Source organism: Canis lupus, chromosome 11 (genome assembly GCF_011100685.1).
Source record: "Canis lupus familiaris isolate Mischka breed German Shepherd chromosome 11, alternate assembly UU_Cfam_GSD_1.0, whole genome shotgun sequence".
NCBI classification, from domain to species: domain Eukaryota; kingdom Metazoa; phylum Chordata; class Mammalia; order Carnivora; family Canidae; genus Canis; species Canis lupus.
In genome coordinates, this window is record NC_049232.1 from 20,930,217 (window position 1) to 20,957,722 (window position 27,506).

At 43.6% G+C, this 27,506-nt stretch overlaps 1 protein-coding gene and 1 non-coding gene across 2 annotated transcripts; one reads left to right on the top strand and one right to left on the bottom strand.

The window, feature by feature from the left end:
* Positions 1 to 14,255: 14,255 nt before the first annotated feature.
* On the bottom strand, positions 14,256 to 14,363 carry LOC119874127. The gene has a single exon (XR_005367337.1). It is a non-coding gene; the product is annotated as a U6 spliceosomal RNA (small nuclear RNA).
* An 8,337-nt stretch (positions 14,364 to 22,700) lies between these two features.
* On the top strand, positions 22,701 to 25,631 carry IL13 (interleukin 13). Its single transcript, NM_001003384.1, has 4 exons — positions 22,701 to 22,880; positions 23,922 to 23,975; positions 24,261 to 24,365; positions 24,722 to 25,631. The coding sequence occupies exons 1-4, from the start codon at positions 22,752 to 22,754 to the stop codon at positions 24,827 to 24,829; spliced, it is 396 nt and encodes a 131-aa protein (NP_001003384.1). The 5' UTR covers positions 22,701 to 22,751; the 3' UTR covers positions 24,830 to 25,631.
* The last annotated feature ends 1,875 nt before the right edge of the window (positions 25,632 to 27,506 follow it).

The following is a 27,506-nucleotide window of genomic DNA, read 5'->3' on the forward strand; positions in this document are numbered from 1 at the left end:
GGCGGGGGGGACTGCAAATAATCAGAGTTGAAGAGCAAAATAACCAAAATGAAAAATACACCAGAGAGAATCAACAGTATATTAGAGGATGCAGAAGAATCAGCACTCATTCAGACAAGGTAATGGAAAGCATCAAGGTGAACGGCAAAAAGAAAAAAAGAATTTTAAAAATGAGGATAGGTTAAGGGCTCTCTTGGATAATATCAAGTGAACAAACATTTGCATTATAGGAGTCCTAGGAGGAAAAGAGACAAAGGGGCAGAAAACTTCTTTGAAGCAAAAGTATCTGAAAACTTCCCTAACCTGGGGAAGGAAACAAACATCCAGGTTCAGGAAGCACAGAGACTTACAAACAAAATACATCCACAGAGGTCCATATCATAACATATACTAATTAAAATAATAGACAAAGAGAGAACTTTAAAAGCAGCTAGAGAGAAGCAACTAGTACAAGGGAAATCCTATAAGGCTATCAGCTGATTTTTCAGCAGGAACTGCAGGCTAGAAGGAATGTCATGATATATTCAAGGTGCTGGGGAAAAAAAAACCACAAGAAGACTTTACAATGTTATCATTTGGAATTGAAGGATAGAGAAAGAGTTTTCCAGACAAAAAAATTTAAAGGAAGTTATTACCACTATAGTGGCCTTACAAGAAATGTTAAAGAAGTTTCTTTAAGTGGAAAAGAAAAGGCCATAATTAGAAGAAAACTATGAAAGGAAGCATTTCATGAGTAAAAGCAAATGTACAGTAAAGGTATTACAACAACCACTTATAAATAGCATTTTATTTTACTTTTCAAGTAGGCTCCATGCCCAACATGAGGCCTGAACTCGCAACCCTAAGATCAAGAGTCATATGCTCCACTGACTGAGCCAGCCAGGCACTTCTTAGAACAATCCCTTATAAACTAGTATGAAAGTGAAAAGGCAAAAGGAGCAAAATCAATTATATCAAGAAAAATATTTAAAGGGATTCACAGAGGACAGACCTCTGTCCCTCCACCCCTGCCCCCACCCCCATGCTTTCTCTTGCTCACTGTTTCTCTCTCTCAAATGAAGAAATAAAATCTTTAGAAAAAATAAAAAGATTCACAGAATAAAATGAGGTAAAATATGCCAACATATACATAAAACATGAAGGGGGGAGTAAAAATGAAGTTCTTTTAGAATGTATTTGAACTTAAGTGACCCTCAATTTAAAATGGACTGCTATATTGTAGGATGTTATATATGAACCTCATGGTAACCACAACCAAACCTATAATAAATACACAAAAAATAAAGAGAAAGCCAAGTCTAACACTCAAGAAATTCATCAATCACAAGAGAAGAGAGCAAGAGAAGAAAGGAACAGAAAAGAATATAAAACAACCAGAAAATAATTAACAAAATGGCAATAAGTACCAATAATTACTTTTTTAAAAAGATTTATGTATTTATTTATTTATGATAGACATAGAGAGGCAGAGACACAGGAGGAGGGAGAAGCAGGCTCCATGCCGGGAGCCTGACGCAGGACTCGATCCCGGGACTACAGGATCTCACCCTAGGCCAAAGGCAGGCGCTAAACCACTGAGCCACCCAGGGATCCCCTCAATAATTACTTTAAATGTAATGGTCTAAATGCTCCAATCAAAAGACAGAATGGATTTTTTAAAATGCCTCTCTATGCTGCCTACAAGAGATTCACTTCAGACCTAAAGACACATACAAACTGAAAGTGAAGGGATGGAAAAAATATTCCATGCAAATGGAAGAAAGAAAAAAAAGAAGCCAGAATATCAAGACTTATATCAGACTTTAAAACAAAGACTGGGGGCACCCATGGCTCAGTTGTTTAAGAATCTGCCTTTGGCTCAGGTCATGATCTCTGGGTCCTGGGATTGAGTCCCATGATGTATTGAGCTCCCTGCTTAGTAGGAAGCCTGCTTCTCCCTCTCCCTCTACCCCTCCCCACCCTCCTTGTGCTCTCTTTCTTGCTCTCTTTTTCAAATTAAATTTTAAAATTTTTAAAAAATAAAGACTGTAACAACAAACAAGAAGGGATGATAAAGGGATGGATCCAACAAAAAGATATAACAAGCATAAATATCTTTGTCCCATTGGAGCACTTAATACATAAAGCAACTATTAACAGACATAAAGAAATAGGGGCACCTGGGTAGCTCAGTTGTTTAAGTGTTTGACTTGATTTCAGTTCAGGTCATGATCTCAGGGTTGTGAGATAGAGGCTCGAGTCAGGCTGCATGTTGGGTACTTAAGATTCTCTCCCATCAAAAAAAAAAAAAAAATTCTCTCCCGCCCTTTGCCCTCTCCCCCAATAAAAGAGAGAAAAATGGACAGTAATATAATAATTAGGTGACTTTAACACCCCATTTACATTAATGGACAGATCATCCAGGCATAAAATCAACTAGGATACAGTGTCTTTGACAACAGATTAGACCAAATGGACTTTATATATATTCAGAACATTCCATCCAAAACAACAAAATACACATTCTTTTCAAGTGTACATGGAATGTTCTCAGGATAGATAACATGAGGCCAAAAGACAAGTCTCAATAAATTTAAGACTGAAATCATATCATGTATCTTTTCCAGCCACAACAGTATAAAACTAGAAATCAATTATAAGAAAAAAAACAACAGGAAAAGACACAAACACGTGGAAGCTAAATAACGTACTTCTAAACAACCAATGAGTGAAGAAATCAAATAGGAAGTAAATATCTGGAGGCAAATGCAAATGAAAACATAATGGTCCAAATCTTTGGAACAAAGATTCCCACTATAAGAGGGAAATTTATAGAGACATAGGTCTACCTCAAAAACAAGATGGACAAATGTAAAAAATCAATGAAACCAAGAGCTGACTCTTTCAAAAAATAAGCAAAGTTGATAAATCTTTACCCAGACTCATCAAGAAAAAAAAAAAAAAAAGATAGGAACCAAATGAATCAAATCAAAAACAAAATTACCCAGGAAACAAACAGCAGTAAAATCAAACATCAACATTTACAAATGCCCTGATTTTCAGACTTGAGTTATATTATTTAAAATGTCTAATTTCCAGAGCATTTCTGATGACGCCATCCAGAAAATCAAGCATCCAACTCTTGATTTTGGCTGAGGTCATGATCTTAGAGTCATGAGATAGAGCCCCATGTCAGGTTCCATGCCAGTTGTGTAGCAGGCTTAGGATTCTCTCCCCCTCTTTGTGCCCCTCCCCTCTTTCTCTTCCTCTCTCTAAAACAAACAAATAAATAAAAAGTCCAGTTTACAGCAAGGGATTATGAAACATACAAAGAAATAGGAATATAGGACCCATGCATAGTAAAGGGAAAAGAAGCAACTGATAAATACTGTTCCTGGAGAAGCCCAGATAAAGACTTTAAATCAGCTATTATAAGTATGTTCAAGGGATCCCTGGGTGGCGCAGTGGTTTGGCGCCTGCCTTTGGCCCAGGGCACGATCCTGGAGACCCGGGATCGAATCCCACGTCAGGCTCCAGGTGCATGGAGCCTGCTTCTCCCTCTGCCTATGTCTCTGCCTCTCTCTCTCTCTCTCTCTCTCTCTCTGTGTGACCATCATAAATAAATAAAAAATAAAAAAAAGTATGTTCAAGAAACTAAAGGAAACCATGTCTAAAGAACTAAAGTATGAGAATTATCTTTCACCAAATAAAGAATACCATTAAGAAGGTAGAAGTTATTTTTAAGAGATCCAAATAGAAATTATGGAGTTCAAAAAATATAATAACTGAAATAAAAATACACTAGAGGAGCTCAACAGCAGATCTGAAATGAGAGAAGAAAGAATGAGTGAACCTGAGACTGAGATTACTTCAGTCTGAGAAACAGAAAAAAATAATGCAGAAAAATGAACAGAGACTCATACCTGTGAAACATTGTCAGGTATACCAACATACTCAGTTTACCAAGGATAATGGGAATCCCAGAAAAAGCAAGGAGAAAGAAGCAGGAAGAACATGAAGAAGTAGTGGCCAAAAACCTCCCAGGTTTTATGAAAAACATCAATCTTCCTATCCAGGAAGCTGAGCAAACTCCAAAATGAATAAACTCAAGACGCATAACTAACATCATAATCAACAGTGAAAAGTTGAAAGCTTTCCTTCTAAAATCGAAAACAAGACAAGGATGCTCACTCTTGCCACTTATTTCCACACAATATTGGAAATCCAAGCCAGAAAAAAATTTTTTTTTAATTTTTATTTATGATAGTCACACACACACAGAGAGAGAGGCAGAGACACAGGCAGAGGGAGAAGCAGGCTCGATGCACCGGGAGCCCGACGTGGGATTTGATCCCAGGTCTCCAGGATCGCGCCCTGGGCCAAAGGCAGGCGCCAAACCACTGCGCCTCCCAGGGATCCCCCAAGCCAGAAAAATTAAACAAGAAATAAAAGGAACCCAAATCAGATGGTAAGAAATGAAACTGTTGTTATTTCCAGATGATGTGGTATCATATATAAGACACCCTAGGGGCACCTGGGTGGCTCAGTAGGTTGGACTGCTGCCTTCATCTCGGGTCATGATCCTGGGGTCCTGGGATCAAGCCCTGTGTCAGGCTCCCTGCTCAGGAAGAAGTCTGCTTCTCCCTCTTTCTCTGTCTGCTACTCTCCCTGTTCTTGTTTTCTCTCTCTGTAAAACAAATGGATAAAATCTTAACAAAAAAAGAGAGAGAGGGTAGCCCTGGTGGCGCAGCGGTTTAGCGCCGCCTGCAGCCCAGGGTGTGATCCTGGAGATCCGGGATCAAGTCCCACATCGGGCTCCCTGCATGGAGCCTGCTTCTCCCTCTGCCTGTGTCTCTGTCTCTCTCTCGCTCTCTCTGAATGAATAAATAAATAAATCTTTTAAAAAAAAGAGAGAGAGAGAAAACACTCTAAAGACTCCACTAAAAACTGCTAGAACTAATAAACAAATTGAGTAAATTTGCAGGGTACAAAATCAATATACACAAATCTATCACATATGTACACACTAATAACAAACTATCAGAATATGAAATTAAGAAAATAATCTCACAATTGTACCAAAATGAAGAAAATATCTATAAATAAATGTAGCCAAGGAGGCGAAAGATCTGTACTCTGAAAACTCTAACACACTGATGCAAGAAAATCAAAGAGGACATTAAGCGGAAAATTAGTTTGTGCTCATGGACTGGAACAATTAATACCGTTAAAATGTCCATATTAGCCAAAGCAATCTACACATTCAATGCAATCTCTAACAAAATTGCAATGTCAGTTTTCACAGAAATAGAACAAACAGTCCTAAAATTTGTAGGGAACCACAAAAGACCCTGAATACCCAAAGTAATCTTGAGAAAGAACAAAGGTGAAAGCATCACACACCTGGATTCTAAATGATATCACAAAGACATAGTAATCAAAACAATGTGGTATTGGATCAGAAACAGACACTTGAATCAATGGAACAGAATAGAGAAGCTAGAAATAAACCCATGCATATATGTCAATTAACATGACAAAGGAACCAAGAATATACAGTGGGGAAAGAGAAGTCTTCTAAACAAACGACACTGGGAAAACTGGACAACCACATGCAAAAGAATGAAACAGAACCATTATCTCACATCACACACAAAAATTAACTCAAAATGGATTAAAGACTTGAATGTAAGGCCTGAAACCTAAAACTCCTAGAGGAACACATAAGGAGTAAGCTCTTTCATATGTCATGGTGATGAGTTTTTGGATTTGACACCAAAAGCAAAAATAAACAAGCAGGGTTACATCATACTAAAAAACTTCTGTATGGCAAGGAAAACCATCAACACTATGAAAAAGAAACCAAACGGGAGAAAATATTTGCAAATCACTTATATGATAAAAGGTTAATATCCAAAATATTTAAAGAACTCAGACAACTCAGTAGCAAAAACCCCAAAGCAGTCTGATTACAAAATGGACAGATCAGACCAGATAGTTTTTCAAAGACATACAGATACATGCAAAGGTGTCAACATCACTAACTATCAGAAAAATGCAAATCAAAACTCCAATGAGGTATCACCTCATACCTGTTAGAATGATTATCAAAAAGACCAGAAATAATAAGTGTTGAAGAATGTGGAGGAAAGGAACCCTATGCACTGTTGGTGAGAATGTAAATTGGTACAGCCACTATGTAAACAGTATGGAGGTTCCTTAAAGAATTAAAAATAGAACTACCATATGATCCAGTAATTCCACTTCAGGACATTTTTCTGAAGAAAACTAAAATACTAACTCAAAAGTATATGTACCCTCAATGTTCACTGCAGCATTATTAACATAGCCAAAACATGGAAGCAAACATTGACAGGTAAGTTAACTTTTAAAAACATATGCTACACACAGACACACACACACACACACACACACACACACACCCCAGAATCTTATATTATTCAGCCATAAATAAGGAAGAAATCTTGCCATTTGAGACAACATAAGTAGACTGAGGACATTATGCTAAGTGAAATAAGTCAGAGAATGACAAATATTGTATGATCTTACTTATATGTGGAATCTAAAAAATAAAAACAAAAACAAAACTGAGCTAAGATTGGTAGTCTCTAGAGGTGGGGATTAGGGGAGTGGTAAAATGGGTAAGGGTGATGCAGATGGCTTGAACTCAAGATCCCAGCTGAAATCAGGAGCTGGACACTGAGTTGACTGAGCCACGCAGGCACCCCAAGCATCTGACTCTTGATCTCAGCTCAGGTCTTGATCTCAGGGTCATTAGTTCAAGCCTTGCACTGGGCTCCACATTGGGCATGGAGCCTACTTAAAAAAAATAAAATTAAAAATAATAAAACAAAATAAAATCTTTTTTAAAAATGTAGAAACCTCCAGTTGTAAAATAAATAAGTTATGCAGATATAAGGTACAATATGGTAACTATAGTTAATATTATGGTGTTGCATATTTGAAAGATGTGAAGAGAGTAGATCTTAAAATTTCTCATCACAAGAAAAAAATTGTAACTGTATGGTGATGGATGTTAACTAGACTGATTGTGATGATCATTCTGTAATATATACAAATTTGAATGATTATGTCATACACCTGAAACTAAATACATGTTATATGTCAATTATACGTCTCTAATATTAAAAACTCAAAGAGGGGCACCTGGGTGGCTCAGTTGGTTAACCATCTGACTCTTGATGTCAGCTCAGGTCATGATCTCAGGGTTGTGAGATTGAACCCCCATTGGGCTCTGCACTGGGCATGGAGCCTGATAAGACTGTCTCTCTTCAGGACACCTGGGTGGCTCAGCAGTCGAGCATCTGCCTTTGGCTCAGGGCATGATCCTGGAGTTCCAGGATCAAGTCCCACAGCAGGCTTCCTGCATGGAGCCTGCTTCTCCCTCTGCCTGTGTCTCTGCCTCTCTCTCTGTGTCTCTCATGAATGAATAAATAAAATCTTTTTAAAAAATTGTCTCTCTTTCTGCCCCCATATTCCTCTCTAAACAACAACAACAAATCAAACGCGAAGATATTTGCACTTAGATGCATCACAAAGTGTCAAAAATCAGAGAGGGCAGCCCGGGTGGCTCAGCGATTTAGCACTGCCTTCAGTCCAGGTAGGGCCTGATTCAGGCTCCCTGCATGGAGCCTGCTTCTCCGCTCTGCCTGTGTCTCTGCCTCTCTCTCTCTCTCTCTCTCTGTGTGTGTGTCTGTCATGAATGAATAAATAAAATTAAAAAATAAAAATAAAGATAACTACATTACAAAATATTTTAAACACTGTATTGATGGGCTTATAATTTAAGATGTAATTCATGTGATAATAATAGTATAAAGAAGAAAGGACTGAGCTATATAGGAGCTTTTGAAATACAAATTAGGTTGCTATTCATCTAAGTTAAGATGTTAATTCATAATCCCCAGAGGAACCAGTATGAAAATAACTGGCTCCCTCCCCAAAAACATAAAGCAAAAGAAACAAAGTAATTAAAATGTTGTACTAGGAAATATCTAACACAATACCCAGTACAAAAGAAACTGGTAATGGAGGACTAAGAAAAACAAAAAAAAAAAATATATGAGACCAACAGAAAACAAATAGAAAAATAGGAGACATATATCATATGTTTTCTATATTTGCGCTAAATGTAAATGGACTAAACACTCCAATTAGAAAACAGAAGTTAGAAGAATGGATTAAAAAAAAAAAGAAAAAAGACATGACCCAACTATATATTGTCTACAAGAGACACACTTTAGATTCACAGATACAAATAGGTTGAAAATAAAATTATGGAAAAAGAAATACTATGCAAACAGTACCCAAAAGATATGGAATGGTTGTACTATATGAAAAAAAATAGATTTTAAGATAAAAATTGTTAAAAAGATAGAGAATGGAATTTAATAATGATGAGAAGGTCAATCTATCAGGAAGTCATAAGAATTATAAACATGCATCAACTAACAACAGATACACAATATAAAAATATATGAAGCAAAAAACTGACAGAATAAAAAGGAAAAATGGACCATTCTGACAGTAATAGTTACAGACTTCAATACCCCACTTTCCATTGTGGATAAAATAGAAGATCAACAAGGAAATAAAAGACTTGAACAACACTGTAAACCAACTAAACTGACAGACATTTCTAGAACATTCCACATTCTTCTCAAGTGGACATGGAACATTACCTGAAATAGACCATATATAATGCCATAAAACAAGCCTCAATATATTTTAAAAGATTGAAATCATCAAAAGTATGTTCTCCAACAACAGAGTGATATTAGAAATCAATAATAGATACTTAGGAAAGTCACAAATATATGGAAATATAAAAAACAGACTTCAAGTAAATAATGAGCCAAAAAAGAAATTACAAGGGAAACGAGATTTTGAGATGAATGAAAATGAAAATACAACACCCAAAACGTATGGAATGCAGCAGAAGCAGTGCAGAGAGGAAAATGCATAGCTATGAATGCCTATGTTTATAAAGAAAAAAGAGGGACGCCTGGGTGGCTCAGTGGTTGACCATCAGCCTTCAGCTCAGGGTGTGATCCTGGAGACGGGCTCAGGTCCCACATCGGGCTCCCTGCACGGAGCCTGCTTCTCCCTCTGCCTGTGTCTCTGCCTCTCTCTCTCTGTCTCTCATGAATAAATAAAATCTTAAAAAAAAATCTCGAATAAATAACCTAAACTTCCTACTAGAGACTTAATGTTTGTGCCTCCCAAAGTTCATATGTTGAAACCTAATCACCAAGTAGATGGTACTTGGACATGGGCCTCTGGGAAGTAATTAGGTTATGAGGATGGAGTCTTCCTGAATAAGATTAGTGCCCTTATAAAAGAGACCCCACAGTGCTTCTCTCACTTCTTCTATCATGTAAGGGCACAGCAAGAAGGCCATCTATGAAGCAGAAAACCAGCCCTCACCACACACCGAATCTGTCAGTGCCTTAATCTTCCAGAACAGTGATAAATAAATTTTTGTTCAAGCAACTTGCTGATATTAAAAATACCAGTCTCTGGTACTTCTTTTAACAGCAATCCAAACCAACTAAGAGAGTAAGATGTACTCTGTAAAGTACTGACAGTAGGATGCTGCTATAAAAACCCATACAATAATCTGATGGCCAAAAAGCACATGGGAAGATGTTCAGCGCTGGTAATCATTAGGAAAACACAGAGCAAAATCACAATGAGATACTGGTTCACATCTGTTAGGATGGCTAGAAAAAAAAATCCAGAAAATATGTTGACAGGGATATTGAGAAACTGAAACTCTTGTGCCCTGTTAGCGGGAACACAAGATGGTGGAGCCGCTCTGGCAATTACAGAATTCAAAAGGGTATCATCACATGATCCAACAATTCCACTTCAGGGTCTAGATCCCAAAGGACTCGGGTTAAAGGTCATACTGATGGAAACAAGTATTTCATTAGATAAAGAGGGACAAAGGCAAGTTTTGTCTACAAATTATGTTTGTGAAAGAAAAGAAGGAAACTGAAAAGTCAGCATTAGGCAAACACCATGGTAAAACGTATTTCAGGCAAGGGGCACCTGGCTGGCTCAGTTAGTTAAGCATCACGATCCCGGGGTCCTAGGATTGAGCCCTGCATTGGGTTCCCTCTGTTTGCGCACGCACGCTCTCTCTCTCTCTCAAATAAATAAATAATATCTTTAAAAATAATAATAATAAGCCAATGTCAATTTTTCTGTCTTTGGTAATTGCTCTATGACTAGGTGAGATCTTACCATTAGAGGAGACTGGCTATGGGAAAATAAGGACATTCTCTCTATTTTTGTAATTTTTCTACACATCTAAAACTAGTTCAAAATAAAAAGTTCTTCTGAAAAAGAACAAAGTGCACATCAAGTCATGTAATTCCTCTGCTCAAAACCTCTAGTGGCCCTCTGGTTTACTCATCTGAAAGCCCATCCTCACAATGGCATGCCAGGCTTTTGGATAACCCCATCCCACCATACCGGCTTCCCTGCTAATCCTCAGTACACTGGGAGATCTCCTGCTGCAGAGACTCCTCACTTGCTCTTCAGCATGGACACCTCTTCCCTGTGATCTGCATGCTCAGTCCCTCAGGTACTTTAGGTCTCTGCTCAAGTAACACCTCAGGGAGAACTTTCCTCACCATCCCATATAGAAGAGCATAAAATATCTCCTCTGCCTGTCCTCTGCATTTTTTCTTTTTCATTGCACTTGTTACCACATGACATACTATGTATCTGTCTCCACCTACTAGAATGGATCTCTAAGAAGGTGAGGTCTGTGCTGTTTTGTTTAGTGCCTGGCATATAGTAAGCATACAATAAACATTTACTTAATGAATTAATGAACTTATAATTGTTGTGTGAAGTATCTGTAATTATTTTAAAATGTCTCCCATACGAGGCTGAATACTTAAAGCAAAGATTTCACTTTTAAAGATTTTACTTATTTATATGTCTATTTGAGAGAAAGAAAGAGAGAGAGAGAGCATGAGCAGAGGGAGGTGGGAAAGAGGGGAGAGGCAGAGGGAGAAGCAGGCTCCCCACTGAGCAGGGAGCCTGATGCGAGGCTCAATTCCAGGACTCTGGGATCATGACCTGAGTGGAAGGCAGACGCTTAACTGATTGAGCCACCCAGGTGCCCCAAGATTTCAGTTTTAGCTAAGGGAGAAAGTACTTATCATTGCAGTGATGATTATCTCTGGGTGCTGGCATTACAGGGTATTTTTCTTTCTTTGCATATCTACACTTCACACAGTAACATTTTTGTGTAATTATTTAAAGTGCAGAATACTTACATGGGAAACATTTTAAGTGAAAAAGGCGGTGAAAATTACATTATGTACTGTCCCATGTTTGTAACAAAATATGAATGTGCATGAGAAAAGGACTTTTACTACATACTAAGGTCTCTTTGTGCCAGGGGTACAAAGATTATTGTTTGCTTCTCATGGCTGATCCCTTCCACAAATTCTCCACAATGTTGAAAACATGTATTCCAAGTCAAGTCAGTGAATAGATGTGTAATTTCCCACCTGGTAAAATTTTTTTAAAGGTTTATTAAACCCATGAAAAAGGGAGAAAAAGACAAGAGCAAGAGAATTTTGTTTTTTGTGTTTTTTAAAAAGATTTATTTATTTATTTATTTATTTATTTATTTATTTATTTATTTATTTATTTATCATAGGCACACACATTGAGAGAGAGAGAGAGGCAGAGACACAGGCAGAGGGAGAAGCAGGCTCCATGCCGGGAGCCCGATGCGGGACTCGATTCCGAATTCCAGGATTGAGCCCTGGGCCAAAGGCAGGCACCAAACCACTGAGCCACCCAGGGATCCCCCGAGCAAGAGCATTTTGAAAGGTGGAAAGCAGAATGACAACAGGCTGACAGTCTGGCTAAACTAAGAAAAGGAAATCCTAAACCAGCTGCAGATTGTTGAGGCCTACACTGATGGAGAGATGCCCCCACATGCTCAGGCAGTGGCAGAAGACCAAGCACCTCTGGATGAGGAATGCTGAAAATAGGTTGAAACTTGATTTAAAAAGCAGTTCGGGGATGCCCGGGTGGCTCAGCATTTGGGTGTCTGCCTTTGACTCAGGGCGTGATCCTGGTCCAGGAATCGAGTCCCACATTGGGCTCCCTGCATGGAGCCTGCTTCTCCCTCTGCCTGTGTCTCTGCCTCTCTCTCTCTCTCTCTCTCTCTGTGTGTGTCTCTCATGAACAAACAAACAAATAAATAAAATCTTTAAAAAATAAAATTTTTTAAAAAAGCAGTTTGATCCCCGTTTCCATTCCTCAAAGTTGAAGGCCTCCACTCCAGCAGAAGACAGAAGTATTTTTTCTCTGAAGAGGGCATCTGGCTGCTTACTTGTGCTGAAATTAGGGCACTAAGCGAATAATTAGCAGATGCTGAGGTCCCCCATGCCCGACCTGCCAAAATGCTGTTAGCCCAGGCTGGAGACAGGGAGATTCTTCTTTGGGGAATCTGCCAACCTGTCAAAAAATGGCCCAATGAAGCTGGCATGGAAGGTCCCCCAGATAAACACAAGCCAGTTGCTCTATGGTGAACTCCCCCCACCTCTATACGCATTCTCCCTCCCTCTCTGTCTCTGTCTTTCTCTCTCTCTGTCTCTCTCTCTCTCTCTGTTGGCTTCAATCTGCTCTTAGTACCTCTGACTCTTAAATATGAGCACAGAATTTAGGATCACCTGATCCAAGGAAATACCTGTAACATGGAAGAAAAAAGATCAAATTAAATTAAAAAGAAAAAACATGAAGGAAATAGACTTCCTATGAAGAGAGAAACTTAAAAAAAAAGAAAAAAAACTATCAGTAAAATTCACAGATTGCTAAGACATCCCATCAATGAAACAAGAACACAGTGCTATTAGACACACACAGACACATTCCGAAAAGAGCACAATACCTTGGGATGGGAGATCCCATCTTATAGAAATATCCCAGAGGAGAGAACATTTTTAGATGGAACATAAGGGGAAAAAAGAAAATAAGAGCACACTAGGAGATATGTAATTAAAAAAAAAAAGTAGTTCCAATAAGAGGGAAGAGAAGAAATGCAGAGAAAAAAAGTCATAAAAATTATTTTCAAAAATATTCCAAGAAATGTAAGTGTGAATAGAGAAAGATCTTAATAAAGATAGGTGAGAAAAAGCAAGATGCAAAAGGTGTAGGGGATGCTATGTCATATGCAGGAAGGAGAGCAAAATCAAACTGCATGCTCATAGTTTCTGATATTTACATAAATCCAGAAAGGATACACCAGAAAACTAATAAAACCAATTATTTGTGAGGGGGGTTGAGGCATTCCACTGAATTTTTTTCATTTATACAGTTTTGATTTTTGAGCCATGTGATTAGAACTTCAAAATCAGAAGTAAAAATAAAATTACTCTGCAGGAACCAGTGGTGAGGTAGGGAAACTTGAACTCTCAATGAGGAACTGCTGGAGGCTCATCACTGTCAAGCCTGAGAGATCAAAATCCAAGAAGCTCCGTCATCAGGGGGCTTCATACTTTTCTGAGTTTTGTCTCCAGAAGCTCACTATTTCCTCTTAGTGGAATATAAGAGAACAACCATCTTGTGCTTCCAGCAGGGGTAAGGGAAATGTAACATCCTGAAATATGCCAGAACCTTCTATTTCTTCTTTACAAGGTCTGCCCTCAGGAAAAACTATTTAATCAAAGCCCAACCTGCTGCAGTTTTATCAGAGTGTAACTGACTTGGGAAAAGAGAAATACCCAGCTCCAAGCAGCTCTAGCCTTCCAAGTGGAAGAAGGAAAAAAACCTAATTCCAGGCCATTCTAGCCATCCTGTCCCACATAAGATGCATGGGGACCGAGAAGCATGTGTGAAGTTCACAGGCTGACTATGAGTAGTAAGTCCTGCTCCTTGTAGGCCTATTGAATACTTCCCTCCTGACACACCTTTCCACCATGTTACTAACGGGCAATTTACAGCAGTTCTTTTTACCTAGTACATATGCCTGGCTATCAAGAAAAAAATGACAAGACAACCTAAAAAGCCAAAAACACAGTTGGAAGAGACAGAGCAAGCCTGGAAACCAGACTCAGATATGGCCATGACATTGAGACTATCAGACTAGGAGTTCAAAACAACTTCAATTAAGATGCTAAGGGTTCCCAATGCCTGGGTGGCTCAGCAGTTGAGTGTCTGTCTCAGGCTCAGGGCGTGATCCTGGAATTGGAGATTGACTTCCACATCGGGCTCCTCCCAGGGAGCCTGCTTCTCATCCTTGCACAGGGGCCATGCTAATCTTCTCTGTATAGTTCCAATTTTAGTATATGTGCTGCCGAAGCGAGCACGGGAGCCTGCTTCTCCCTCTGTGTCTCTGCCTCTCTTTGTCTGTCATGAATAAATAAAATCTTAAAAAAAAAAAAGATGCTGCAGGTTCTGACAAAGGAGACATCTTGCAATAATGGATAAACAGAGAGATGGAGACTCTAAGAATGAACAATAAAAGAAATGTTAGAGCTCAAAAAAAGTGTAGTAAAAAAAAAAAATCTTTGACAGGCTTACTGATAGACTGCACACAGGAAAGGAAAAGAACCTCTGAGCATGAGGATTTCTCAACAGAAACCACCACAACTGAAAAGCAATGATAATACAAGTCTCGGTGGAGAAAAAAAAAAGGAAAATATCCAGAACTGTGGGACAACTACCAAAGGTGTAACATAAGCATAATCAAAATTCCAGAAGGACAAAAAGCGGAAGAGAAGAAACATTTGAAAAAAAATGACTGAGAAACTCTCCAAATTAATGTCAGACACCAAACCATAGATCCAGGAAGCTCAGAGACCACTGAGCATGAAAAATGCCCCCACCCTAATACACACAGACATACTATTTTCAAACTACAGAAAAAAATTATGAAAAAATCCTAACAGAACTCAGAAGGAAAAAAAAAAAAAAAAAAACAACCTCACCTATAGAAGAGCAAAGAATTATACCTACTTTTCTTTAAAAACCAGGCAGGCAAAAAAGAAAGCAAAGTGAAATATTTTACATCTTGAGAGAAAAAAACTCCCATGAACCTAAAATTCTATACCCTGTAAAATTATCCTTCATAACTGAAGGAGAAATAAAGATTTTCTCAAACAGACAAAATTTATAGACCTGCCATGCAAAAATGCTAATTAAAAAAAAAAAAAAGAAATTCTTTAGAGAAGAAAAATGACAAAACTCAGATCTATACTAAGAAAGGATAGTTTAGTGCTGCCTGCAGCCCAGGGTGTGATCCTGGGGATCCTGGATTGAGTCCCACTTCAGGCTCTCTGCATGGAGCCTGCTTCTCCCTCGGCCTGTGTCTCTGCCTCTCTCTCTGTGTCTCTATGAATAAATAAATAAAATCTTTAAAAAAAAAAAAAAGAAAGGAAGAACTCTGGAGAAGGAATAGTGAAGGCAAAATAAAAACATTTATTTTTCTTATTCTTAATCTAACATAACAATCTGTTTAAAGCAATAGCAACCATATATTTGATTACTTATATTTATATGTAAATATATATAAATATACATGTACATACATAAGCATACTTACATACAAGTTAAATGAATACCAACAAGACAAGAGATGGAAAGGGGGAATCAGGATTATTTTGTTATTATAAGGTATTCACCTTACCCTTGAAGCAGCAGAGTGTCATTTAAAAATGTACTTGGATTAGTTGTAAACATACATTGCCAACTACAGAGCAATCACTAAAAAGAGTTAAAAAGAAGTATAACTAATATACTAAGAAAGGAGAGAAAAATGAATAATATAAAATGCTCAATTAAAACCAAAGGCAGAAAAAGGGTAGTTGACAACAATAAAAACAAAGGAGGGGCACCTGAGTGGGTCAGTTGGTTAAGCATCTGCCTTCAGTTCAGGTCATGATCCCAGTGTCCTGGAATCGAGCCCCACATCAGGTTTCCTGATCCACATAGAATCTGGTTCTCCCTCTGGCCCCTTGTGCTCTCTCACTTTCTCTCTCAAATAAATAAATAACATCTTTAAATATATGCATATTGAAAAAACAAAAACAAAGAACAGGGGCACCTGGATAGCTCAGTTAAGTGTTCAACTCTTGATTTCAGTTCAGGACATGATCTCAGGGTTGTGGGATCAAGCCCCACATCCTGCTCTACACTCAGTGGGGAGTCTGCTGGAGATTCTCTCCCTCTCCCTCTGCCCTTCCCCCCACTCATGCTCCTCTGCTCTCTAACATAAATAATTAATTAATTTTTAAAAAACAAAGAACAACAAATAGGAAACAATAGCAATTATGGTAGATATGAATTTAGTTACATCAATAATAACTTGGAACACAAATGGCCTTAATGCACCAATTATTTACAGACTGTGAGAGTGGGTCAAGAAACAAGGCCCAATTATAAATTGATTTTAAATATAAAGACAATTCTAGAATAAAAGTTAATATATAGAAGATGTACCATGATAACACTAATTTTAAAAAGAGTAGCTATGCTAATATTAATAATGTAATCATTTCACAGAGAAGATTCCAGACTAAGGAAAGTTAATTTAATTAATTTTAGTTCAAAAAATTATTTAATTTCCCTTGAGGTTACTTCTTTGACTCATGTGTTATTTAGATTTTTTTTTTTCTCCACGTCTTGGGACTTTTCAGCTATCTTTCTGTTACTGATTTCTAATTTAATTCCATGAGGTAGGCAATTGTATGATTTCTATAGATGGTGTCCAGCTTACAGTGGTTTAACTTATGATTTTTTGACTTTATGATGGTGTGAAAATGATACACATTCAGTAGAAACCACACTTCAAAATTTCAATTTTGACCTTTTCTCAGCTTATCAATATGTGATACAATGCTGTCTTGTGATGCTGAGCAATGATGGCTGTATCTCGCAGTCAACCACACAATCACAAGGGTAATTGACAGATATACTTAAAACCATTCTGTACTCATACAACCATACTGTTTTTTATTTTAAAGATAGAATGTGGGCAACCTGGGTGGCTCTGCGGTTTAGCGCCACCTTCCGCCCAGGGCATGATCCTGGAAACCTGGGATTGAGTGCCACATTGGGCTCTTTGCATGGAGCCTGCTTCTCCCTCTGCCTATGTCTCTGCCTCTCTCTCTCTCTCTCACTTTGGAAGACACTCAAAACTCAACATACTCCTACCATCTGATCCAGTAACCACATTTCCTTGGTATTTATGCAAAAGAATAGAAAACTTATGCCCACACAAAAACCTGCACACAATGCTTACAGTAGCCTTATTCATAATTGCCAAAACTTGGAAGCAACCAAGGTATCCTTCAGTAGGTGAATGGGTCAATGAACTTGGTACATCCAGATAACAGAATATTGTTCAGCACTAAAAAGAAGTGAGTCATCAAGCCAAGAACAGACATGAAGGAACTTAAATACATATTACTGAATGTAAGAAGCCAATCTGAAAAGGCTAACCATTGTATGCTTCCAACTATATGACATTTTGGAAAGGCAAGACTATGGAAACAGCAAAAAGATGAGTGGTGCCAGGGGTTGGGAGGGAAGGAAGGATGGAAAGGTGGAGCACAGGGAATTTTGAAGGCAATGAAACTACTCCATATGATATTATAACAGTGGATACACGCCATTACACATTCATTAAAACTCAGGATGTACATCACCAAGAGTCAACGCTGAAGTAAACTATGGATTCTGGGTGATAATGATGTGTCATTGGAGACTTATCAGAAGTAACAAATGTACCACTTTGGCAGAGAATATGGTAAATTGGGGAGGCTGTGTATGTGAGGAGCCAGGGGTATATGGTAACTCTGGGCTTTCTGCTCAATTTTGCTGTGAATCTAATAAAAATATTTTTTAAAGATTTTATTTATTTATTTATTTATTCACGAGAGACACACACAGAGAGGCAGAGAGATAGAGGGAGAAGCAGGCTCCTCGCAGGGAGCCTCATGCGGAATTCGATCTCCAGACCAGGATCACACCCTGAGCCAAAGGCACTCAACCTCTGAGCCACCTAGGCGTCCCTAAAAAAAAAAATATATCTTTAAAAAAACAATGACTTTACATAAATATTTTAAAATAAAATAAGGGGATCCCTGGGTGGCGCAGCAGTTTGGCGCCTGCCTTTGGCCCAGAGCGCGATCCTGGAGACCCGGGATCGAGTCCCACGTCGGGCTCCTGGTGCGTGGAGCCTGCTTCTCCCTCTGCCTATGTCTCTGCCTCTCTCTCTCTTTCTGTGTGACTATCATAAATAAATAAAAATAAAAAAATTAATAAAATAAAATAAGATAATAGAGGTTTTAATTTTTTCTCAGGAAAGAAAATTGCCCAAAACTTAATGACATGTTTTCAGTTTAAAAGGGCCCACTGTGCATCTGATATGATAGATGAAAACAAATTTACCCTGGGGCACCTGGGTGGCTCAGATGGTTAACTGTCTGCCTTCAGCCCAGGTCGGGATCTCTGGGTCCTGGGATCAAGTTCTGCATCAGGCTCCCTGCTCAGTGGGCCATCTGCTTCTTCTCCCTCAGGCTCTCCTCCTGCTCATGCTCTGTCTTTCTCTCTGTATCTCTCTGTCTCAAATGAATTAATAAAATCTTAAAAAAAAAAAAAAGACCCTGAAGAATATCACTGTAACATTTGGAGCGTGGGAGCCCAGAAAATGTCCTACAAATTTCCAGAGAGACAGTTAGAAAGATATGCATTCAAATGCTTGAGGATTTCTGAACAGCAGTATTGGGAGACAGGACGCAAAATCAAAGGCATTAAAACTTCTGAAAGAAAATTATTTCCTGCCTGAAATTCTGTGTTAGTTAGGATGTGTTTCCCCAAGAAAGAGGAAGACCTGGCATGCAAAGTCAGAGGGTTGCACAGGAGAGGGGTGAAGGGAAGTCCCAGGGCAGGGGTGACAGCAGACCTCAGGATGACAGCCTTCACAGGTTGTCAGAGGGCGCTGTCCAGTCAGTCAGGGCAGGTCAGCAGGCTCCGGGCCGACTTTCTAGGGAAGATGAGATTGTGAGAATAACTCATTTACCCAAATATGCTGAGAAGAGAGTTATCTAAGTGGCCAGGAATTTAAGGTCAAATCACAGAGGAACAGAGAAAACGAAGCAAATAGAAAAACCTATTCTTGACTCCAGAGGAAAGAAGCTTTGAGGGGGAAATAAAAGTAATCGCAGTAAACTACTTGTTCCAGCTTTGGATATATTGGTATTATTATTTTTTAAAGATTGTATTTATTTATTTTCTTTTTTTTTAAGATTTTATTTATTCATTCATGATAGACAACAGAGGGAGAAAGAGGCAGAGACACAGGCAGAGGGAGAAGCAGGCTCGATGCAGGGAGCCCAACGCGGGACCCGATCCCAGGACTCCAGGATCGTGCCCTGGGCCAAAGGTAGGCGCCAAACCACTGAGCCACCCAGGGATCCCAGATTGTATTTATTTATTCATGAGAGACAGAGAGAGAGAGAAGCAGAGACACAGGCAGAGGGAGAAGCAGGCTCCATGCAGGGAGCCTGAGGGACCTGATCCCCTGTCTCCAGGATCATGCCCGGAGCCAAAAGCAAGATGCTCAACCGCTGAGCCACCCAGGGATCCCTATATTGGTATTATTATGCAAATGACGAACTAGCCTTGTGACTGACCCAAATTGTGATCTGTACTAATGGGATGAGAAAAGGGGAAGGAAGCAAATGGAAGAACAACAGCAAGGAGGAAAGAGAATTAAACATTCATCATAGACCACAGGAAATGCCTACACCTGAAAGATCAAATTTAGAAAGGAGGAGCTAAATACCAAAAGGAACAGTTCAAATCATGGTTCCTCTGGAGAAGAGGCTAATGGGGTAGGTAGGGGAGGGGGATGGCTGGCCTGTCAACAACTGGAGGCTCTGAGATTTTATCTAACTTGCATGGTAACAAGCTAAGAAGTTCATGGGTGCTGGCAGAAGACACAAGGCCCTGAGAACAGACACAGAAGCGCTCTTTTGCCCTCTGAACCCCACTTCTCGCAGCGTGGTGCCACGGAAGCCACGGCCCCCAGGACCCGGGGGGTTGCACTGCGGAAAAACAAGCCTGAGCTTAGGGAAGCCGAAGTCTCAGGACGGCTAGTAGGTCGGCCTGCGTTTGTGGGTGAGGAAGACGCCCTGTGTCCAAGGCTGTTTCTTGTACGAACATCTTTCAAAAGATACTGAGGAACAAAGGACCCCTTGGCGCCTCGCTCACGAGTCCTGCAGGAATGCAAAGGACCCACGGGGAGCTCATACCCCAAACTCGTTTTTGATTATTTTAAACCACACACACATAGAACCTTCATAAAAATGAAAACCTCTAAGTGAGATATGTTAAATCATTAAGACTCGCCTACTAGCTTTACCCCGTACTCCCAGCGACTGGGGATCCCTTCCTTCGCGTGGAGAACAGCGTGGGCGGCAACTGGGAAAGGACGCTCCGCGGGCGGGTGGGCGGGTGGACGCGCCGCCGCCTCCGCTCCTGGGGCCCCGCCTCCCGGCCCGAGCCGCCCGCCGCGGGGACCGGCGCCACGCCCGGGGGACAGACGCGTGCGCGGGCCGGAGCCGCGCGGCCGTAGTGCGCGGTGACACGGTGACCCGGGGCGGGAGCGGAGCCGCCCCAAAGTCAAGAGACACCCAGAGAGACGCAGGACGGAGCCAGCGGGGCTCGTCTCGGGGTGGAAGCCGGGATGGGCCCCCGCGCCCCGGTGGACGGCGCGGCCCCGCTGCCCTTGGCCAAGGCGGGCGGGTGCGGGCGCTGCGCGTGGGGCGCTGGACCCGCGGGGCAGGGGCCGGCCCGCCTCCCCGCTCCCTCGCCCGGCCCGGACCTGCGCGCGGCGGGGGCGGCGGGGGCGGCGCGTGGCGGCTCCGCGGGTGGGCTCTGCGCTCACGCCCTCGGCGGGTCGCGGCAGAGGAGGGCGCGGATCCCGCTTATCAGCCCCGTCTGCCGTTGCATGAGGCCCGGCCCTATCTCCGCGGGGCATCGCGGCCACCGCCCGCAGAGCCCGGGACATCTACATCCCACCTACGGTTCCATCCTACGGTTCCCTGCTCCTGCCCTCAACACAGAGCCTCCCGCTACAGAGGAGGAAACGGGCCCACAGCCCACACCCAGACGTGTCTGTCGTACAGCCAAGTGACAGCACACCAGGCACTGGAGGAGGGGGCCGGCAGGGGCAGGGGCTGGCTTCGGGGCGTCAGGGCCTACAGCCGGCCTCGAGCTTGGGGTCTGGCGAGCAGAGAAGGTGGGCAAGGTGGGCAGCCTCGCAGCAGGAGCCGGAGCATCACTGGGGAGCCCCTGTGAGGAGGTTGAGCCTCACTGAGAGTAGGACAAAGGGAGCCTGAGCAAGCAGAGAAGGGGCCTGGAGGGGTAGACACTGGTTTAGGGGAGGAAGTGGCTGAGGGAGACAGCCTGACATCAGTACTCAACAGGCAAATGATGCGGTCTCTGTTGCAGGGGTTTCTGGAGGACTTCCAGGGAAGGGAGGGAGAAGCAGGAAAGTGGCTGTATGCCAGGGTCTCTGCAGGGGTGGGCTGCTCAGTGGGGTCCCTGAACCGGGGCAGGCCCAGCAGCTTCCCTCCACAGCCTTCAGTCTGCACAAACCTGGGTCCCCCAGCGGGGAAGGCTTTGTCCCACAGATACTGGTGGGAACACTTACATTTTCCTACCTGGGCTAAGGCTGGGTCCCACTTCCTGCCAACCTGGCCCATTAAGGGTTTCCCATCAGGATGGGCCCAGGCTGAAAAAGCCTGAGTTGGGCACTCAGTGTTTACACTGCCTATGCTCAAAGTTATCATCAAAGTCACTTTAAAGAGAAAAGGTCCCAGAAGGATCCCAGAATCTGACTGGATCTTTCTGTGGAGACCTGTGAATCTAAACTTTTATAATCCTTCCCACAGTAGGGCCAACAGGGAATCAGGTGGATGAAAAAGAATGAACTTCCCTCTTTTCTTTTTATCTTTTTTTTTTACCTTTTTTTTTTTTTTTTTAAGATCTTACTTATTCATGAGACACAGAGAGAGAGAGGCAGAGACACAGACAGAGGGAGAGGCAGGCTCCCTGCAGGGAGCCCGATGTGGGACTTGATCCCAGGACCCCGGGATCAGGACCTGAGCCAAAGGCAGGCACTCAACCACTGAGCCACCCAGGTGTCCCCTTTTTATCCTGTTTGAGTTTGTATCCAAATCAAGTATTAGAGACCGGTTCATTGAAAAAATAAAACCCCGAAATTCCCACATCTGGTAGACTGTAGTCAGAGCATGGTTTGCTGAGAGCCTCTGGTGACCCAAAACAGTCTGTGGACAGGGCTGGGCACTCAAGGTGGTTACCAATCAAAATTGCTGCAGTTCTGGCTGGCTTGGCTGACATCAGGCTGCACTCAGGGCTCTCTTACCTACTCCTGGAGCAAGCCCATCCATATCTTGGAAAGCGCTCCAGACCCCTCTCAATGATAAGTCCACAAGAAATCAAACTCTTTCCTTTATGCGACGCTGGATTTTCCACAAAGTAAAATCAAGATGAGTAAAGATGTGGTTTCTAGATAGTACCCGACAAAGCAGAGACCAGGGTGGGAGGCGTCATCATTTGGCCTATAAAAGCTGCCACAAGAGGCCAAGGCCACAAGCCACTCAGCTTAGGCCAGCCTACGACCTGCCTGCTCTTCCCTCGCTCCTCCTGCATTGGCTCTGGGCTCCATGGCGCTCTGGTTGACTGTGGTCATTGCTCTCACCTGCCTCGGTGGCCTTGCCTCCCCGAGCCCTGTGACTCCCTCCCCAACCCTCAAGGAGCTCATTGAGGAGCTGGTCAACATCACCCAGAATCAGGTGAGTACCTTCTGCAGGTCCTAGGTCTGAGGGCGCTGGAGTGGGTGACTCTTAGGCAGGGTGTTGGTCATGGTTCAGGCCATGAAGGCTAGGCCCTGTCTTGAGAAGCCCCTTGGACCAGGATGGGCCCTGCCATGAGGGAGAAGAGCCAGGTTAGGGGGATGGGGGGCAACAGTTTGGGTGGACCCATAAAGGGGTTTGGTGGAGCCCCCAGGGACTACCTGTCTTCCCCCCCCCCCCCCCCCCCCCCCCCCCCGGCCTGGCCCTGCCTGCCGTGGCCAGCTCCTACACATTCGTTCAAGAAGAGGAAAGCAGAGAGGGGCCAGCATATCCCCTGGGACTATTTAGCATTTGCCAGCGGGATTTGAATGGAATAATGGGGCCATTATTCACAGCATTTTGGTTAAATCCATTCTTATGGAAGTATTCACTGGTAGTCAGCTCCTGTCCCCAGTGCTGATGGCTCACACTTTCTGAGCAATGACTGTGTGCCAAGCCTAGTGCTGGGTGCTTTTCCATCTCATTTCACCACTGCCAACCACCTCAAAAGGCAGGTATAATGACCCTCTTTGACTGACGAAGCTTCATTAAAGTTGACAAAAGCCAGATTCATGCCAGGCCTGGCTGACACCCAGTGCCCATGCTTCAAACTGCAGTGTCTCCCAATTCAGAGGACAGGGTTCTGTACGCCAGCCCTCACTGCCTCCCATCTGAGGCGGCCACTGCTCCCCACTCACCCGACGCTGTCCTGACTCTTCCCTGTGGCTGTCCTACTGACCAGCCAGATGTTCTCTGTCTTGCAGCCCTGGCTACAGAAAGCTTCACACAAGGCTTGTTGCTTACTGGCTGTGTCACTCAAATGTTTCTCTCTCAGCCCCAAGACCCTGTACAATAGGTCTCCCCTACTATGTGGAGCGGGAACTGATGCTCAGGAACACTGGGGGTGGGGGGGCAGGCCTACCTCCGTGCCACACCGGGGATGCCTGTGGGGTGGAGCCCCTGGAGACCTGGCCTGGGCTCACCATCGTCTTGCCCCCGCAGGCATCCCTCTGCAACGGCAGCATGGTGTGGAGCGTCAACCTGACCGCCGGCATGGTAAGGCCCCCGGGGCCGCGAGGAGGGACGTAGCAGAGGCTGTAGGTTTTGTGCTTGTCTTCTCTGAGCCTCACGCACACGGCTCCCCGGGAGCCGAGCGAGCTTCACGAGATACCCACAAACCAGAGCCCTCACAATCTGGACCCCTGCCACTACCAAAGCCACCTCCGTCAGGGCTCTCAAACCCCACCTCCTGTGAGGTCCATGCAGACCAGTGAAGGTGCCGCCTGAGCCACACGGCTGGGGGCACCCAGCAGGGCCTGACATCCCGTGTTCTCTCCGCAGTACTGCGCAGCTCTAGAATCTCTGATCAATGTCTCCGACTGCAGCGCCATCCAAAGGACCCAGAGGATGCTGAAAGCACTGTGCTCTCAAAAGCCCGCGGCAGGGGTAAGGCCCTCTGTCCTGTAGCCCCAACCCTGCATCCACTGGGGCCAGCCCTGGGTGCTCCCTGGGGGCTCCAAGGGAACCTGGCTGAGCATCGGGAAGGCAAGCGTCCACCCTGGGGGTGGGGCCACTGTGGCAGCAGGAACATGCCCTTTGGGATTTCCAGGACCTGAGCTTGAGGGCTCCTGACTCCTACCTGAGCTTCAGTTTCCACATCTGTGAAATACGGGTAATGACAGTACCCACCTCATGGGGGCTTTTGTGAGGATTCAGTAAGCCAGTTCCTGGAAAGCCCCTGGCAGATGCCGGTCCTCTCTGCTCTGGTGTCACACCATCACGCTGATCTCTTTGTCCCGCAGCAGATTTCCAGTGAACGCAGCCGAGACACCAAAATTGAAGTGATCCAGTTGGTGAAAAACCTGCTCACCTATGTAAGGGGAGTTTATCGCCATGGAAATTTCAGATGAAGCATGAAAACTTAGCATCCTTATCTGTAGACCCAGACCTGACCACTTAAGTTCCAGATTCATTTTTCTTTCCGACGTCACAAATTTCTTAGGGAGGTGGGGGGGGGGGAGAACCATTTCCTCAGCTGGGACCTCAGCCTGCACCGCCTGCCTCCATGGAGCTGAGCCCAGCCACCCCTGCCTTGGTGCATGGGGCCCAGCCGGGTGGCCCTCCTCCGTCTGCACTTCATCAACGCTGAGGGAAAGCACTGCATCCCATGACTGTCCCCTCCTCAGAGCAAAGTGCAGCATTACAGTGGAGGCAGATATGTGTGGGAGGGGGTCTTGCTGTACCTGGGAGTGGCACAGACATGTTTCTTCTTAGCCTTATTTATTATTGTGTGTTATTTAAACAAGTGTCTTTGTTTGTGCTGGGGACAGGGAGTGGCTTGGAGCTGGGGGCCCAGTGACTCGGGTTTAGAGAGTCCCTGGGAATAAGCACTGTGTGTAAAATTCTGCTACCTCACTGGGATCCTGGGGCCGACACAGGGGACAGGAGAAAGGGTCAGAGATGCTGCTCTTGTCTGCCACTCAGCAGCTGGCCCTCAGCCAAGCAGTAATTTATTGTTTTTCCTTGTATTTAAAGTTAAGAAATAAAATATGTTATCAAAGAGTTAATAATATATAGAAGAGTAGCCTAAAAGGCTGCATTTGGTGTGTGTGGCCAGGCCGGGGCGGGTGGGGGGGAGGGTGTTGTCACTGAATGTGCTCTTTCACTGACTTTGTCAAACTGGAAGCCAGAAATAAAGATGGTGACAAGAGACCTAATGATGTCTGTCTTTTACTTTGGCCTGTGGGGACCCTGGCCTCGGTTCCTAAGACTCTGAGGAGCTCTCCGGGAAGTGGGGCAGGTGGAGGAGGTGGCCTAGGGAGGAGTGCAGGGGGATTGAGGGAGACGACCTGGGATGAAGGAAGTAAGCAGGCCCCCAGGGGTGGGCCAGCTTGTGTCTGACACCACCCACACACCCTCCAGTGTCTCCCTCAGAATCTCTCTGATACTCAGGTTAGAGAAGGTAGCATGCCTGAGGTCACATACCTGGTAAGGAGCGAAACCAGGATTAGAACCCAGAACTCACTCCAATTCCAAAACCCACACACTTAGCCACTTTGCCTTCCTTTGTCCAAATGCTATCTGGCCTAAAAGGATGAGTATTTTTTTAAGTAGGCTCCATGCCCAGCATAGAGCCCAACATGGGGCTTGAACTCACAACTCCGAGATCAACGTCTCAGCTGAGAAATTAGAGATGGATGTTTAACTGACTGAGCCACCCAGGTGTCCCATAACTTATATAACATTGACATCAACCTGTTTGGGCACCTCCCCTGGTAGGAAGCTCACAAATTCCATTTTCTTTTAAAAGGTTTTATGTATTTATTCATGAAAGGCACAGAGAGAGAGGCAGAGACACAGACAGAGGGAAAAGCAGGCTCCTCTCAGGGAGCCCGATACAGAACTCGATCCCTAGACCCAGGATCATGCCCCAGGCCAAAGGCAGACACAACCGCTGAGCCACCCAGATGTCCCTCACAAATTCCTTTCTAGAGACTGTTTAGTCAGTCCCTGGACACATCTCATTATTACTGCACACTCATTACCTCTGTGAATGAAGATTCACCAACTGACTTATGACCCCTGCACTATGGAGTCACAAGTAGAGACCCAAGGTCACAGGGCCTGGGCAGACCACCATCCCAAACAGGTTTTTTGCTTCTCCCTTGGCCCAGGCCAGTACCACGAGTGCCAGAAGCACCAGGCATCAGCACACCACAGCTAATGCTCATGCCCATCAGGAGTGGTTTACACTCAATCTCCAAGAGGCACCCAGAAGGATGCAACGCCTTTGCAGAGGGTGGTGGGTCATCAGAGACTGGTCTTAAACACTAAGTGGCAGGCAGGTACCCTCCCTGGGGAGCCTCAAGCCTGGTGGGAACATCCACAGCCGTGCTCAGAAGCCAGTGGAGACAGACCCAGGAACAGTGAGAGGTGAAGCTGCGTGTGATTCAGGCAACAGAGGCCATGAAAGGACTCATCCAGGGGTAGATGACCATAGTGGGCAGCTCCAGGAACCATTCAAAGAGAGCGGACCCCTTGCACCCAGGCAAAGCGAGGGAAGATCTAGGGAGGGGGCATGGGAGCTGAGTATCCCACAGGCTGTCCAGGGCAGGCACTGGACCGTCTCTGTGGTGCCAGGGAGCCTCAGAACCTGCTGAGTCCCAGTACACTTGTGGCGGGCTGCACATGGCTTGCACTTCTCCAGCACTCTGGGCCTTGTGAGTAGGCACCAGAAAGAAATCTTTGAGCAATGGCAGATCTGGAAGAGGGGTGATCTACCAGGTAGGTGGGAAAGTCGGGCCTGGGGGCAGGAGCCAAGGTTTTGCAATCACTCTCCAACCAGAGTCTCAAGGGTTTCAAGGCCAGAGGATTGTATTTTTATTCCAAACTCAGCCATCTGTTCTCTAGTAACATCACCTTTGGCCACATCACCTCCCCAATGAGAGCACCAGCCTGTCTGTCTGAAGAAAGATGGAAAATCTCTGGATGAAATTCCGTGTGAATCTTCCAAGAGCAAAGACTGCATTTGAGACTGGTGTGGACCGGCCCCAAGGACTCCCTAAGGATGTATTCCAAGGGGATAGT

Bases quoted from the DNA above. Each gene is read 5' to 3' on its own strand.
- IL13 (NM_001003384.1), top strand. From the start codon at position 22,752: ATGGCGCTCTGGTTGACTGTGGTCATTGCTCTCACCTGCCTCGGTGGC. The intron at 23,976-24,260 runs GTAAGGCCCCCG...TTCTCTCCGCAG, and splicing joins TCAACCTGACCGCCGGCATG to TACTGCGCAGCTCTAGAATC. The intron at 24,366-24,721 runs GTAAGGCCCTCT...TTTGTCCCGCAG, and splicing joins CTCAAAAGCCCGCGGCAGGG to CAGATTTCCAGTGAACGCAG.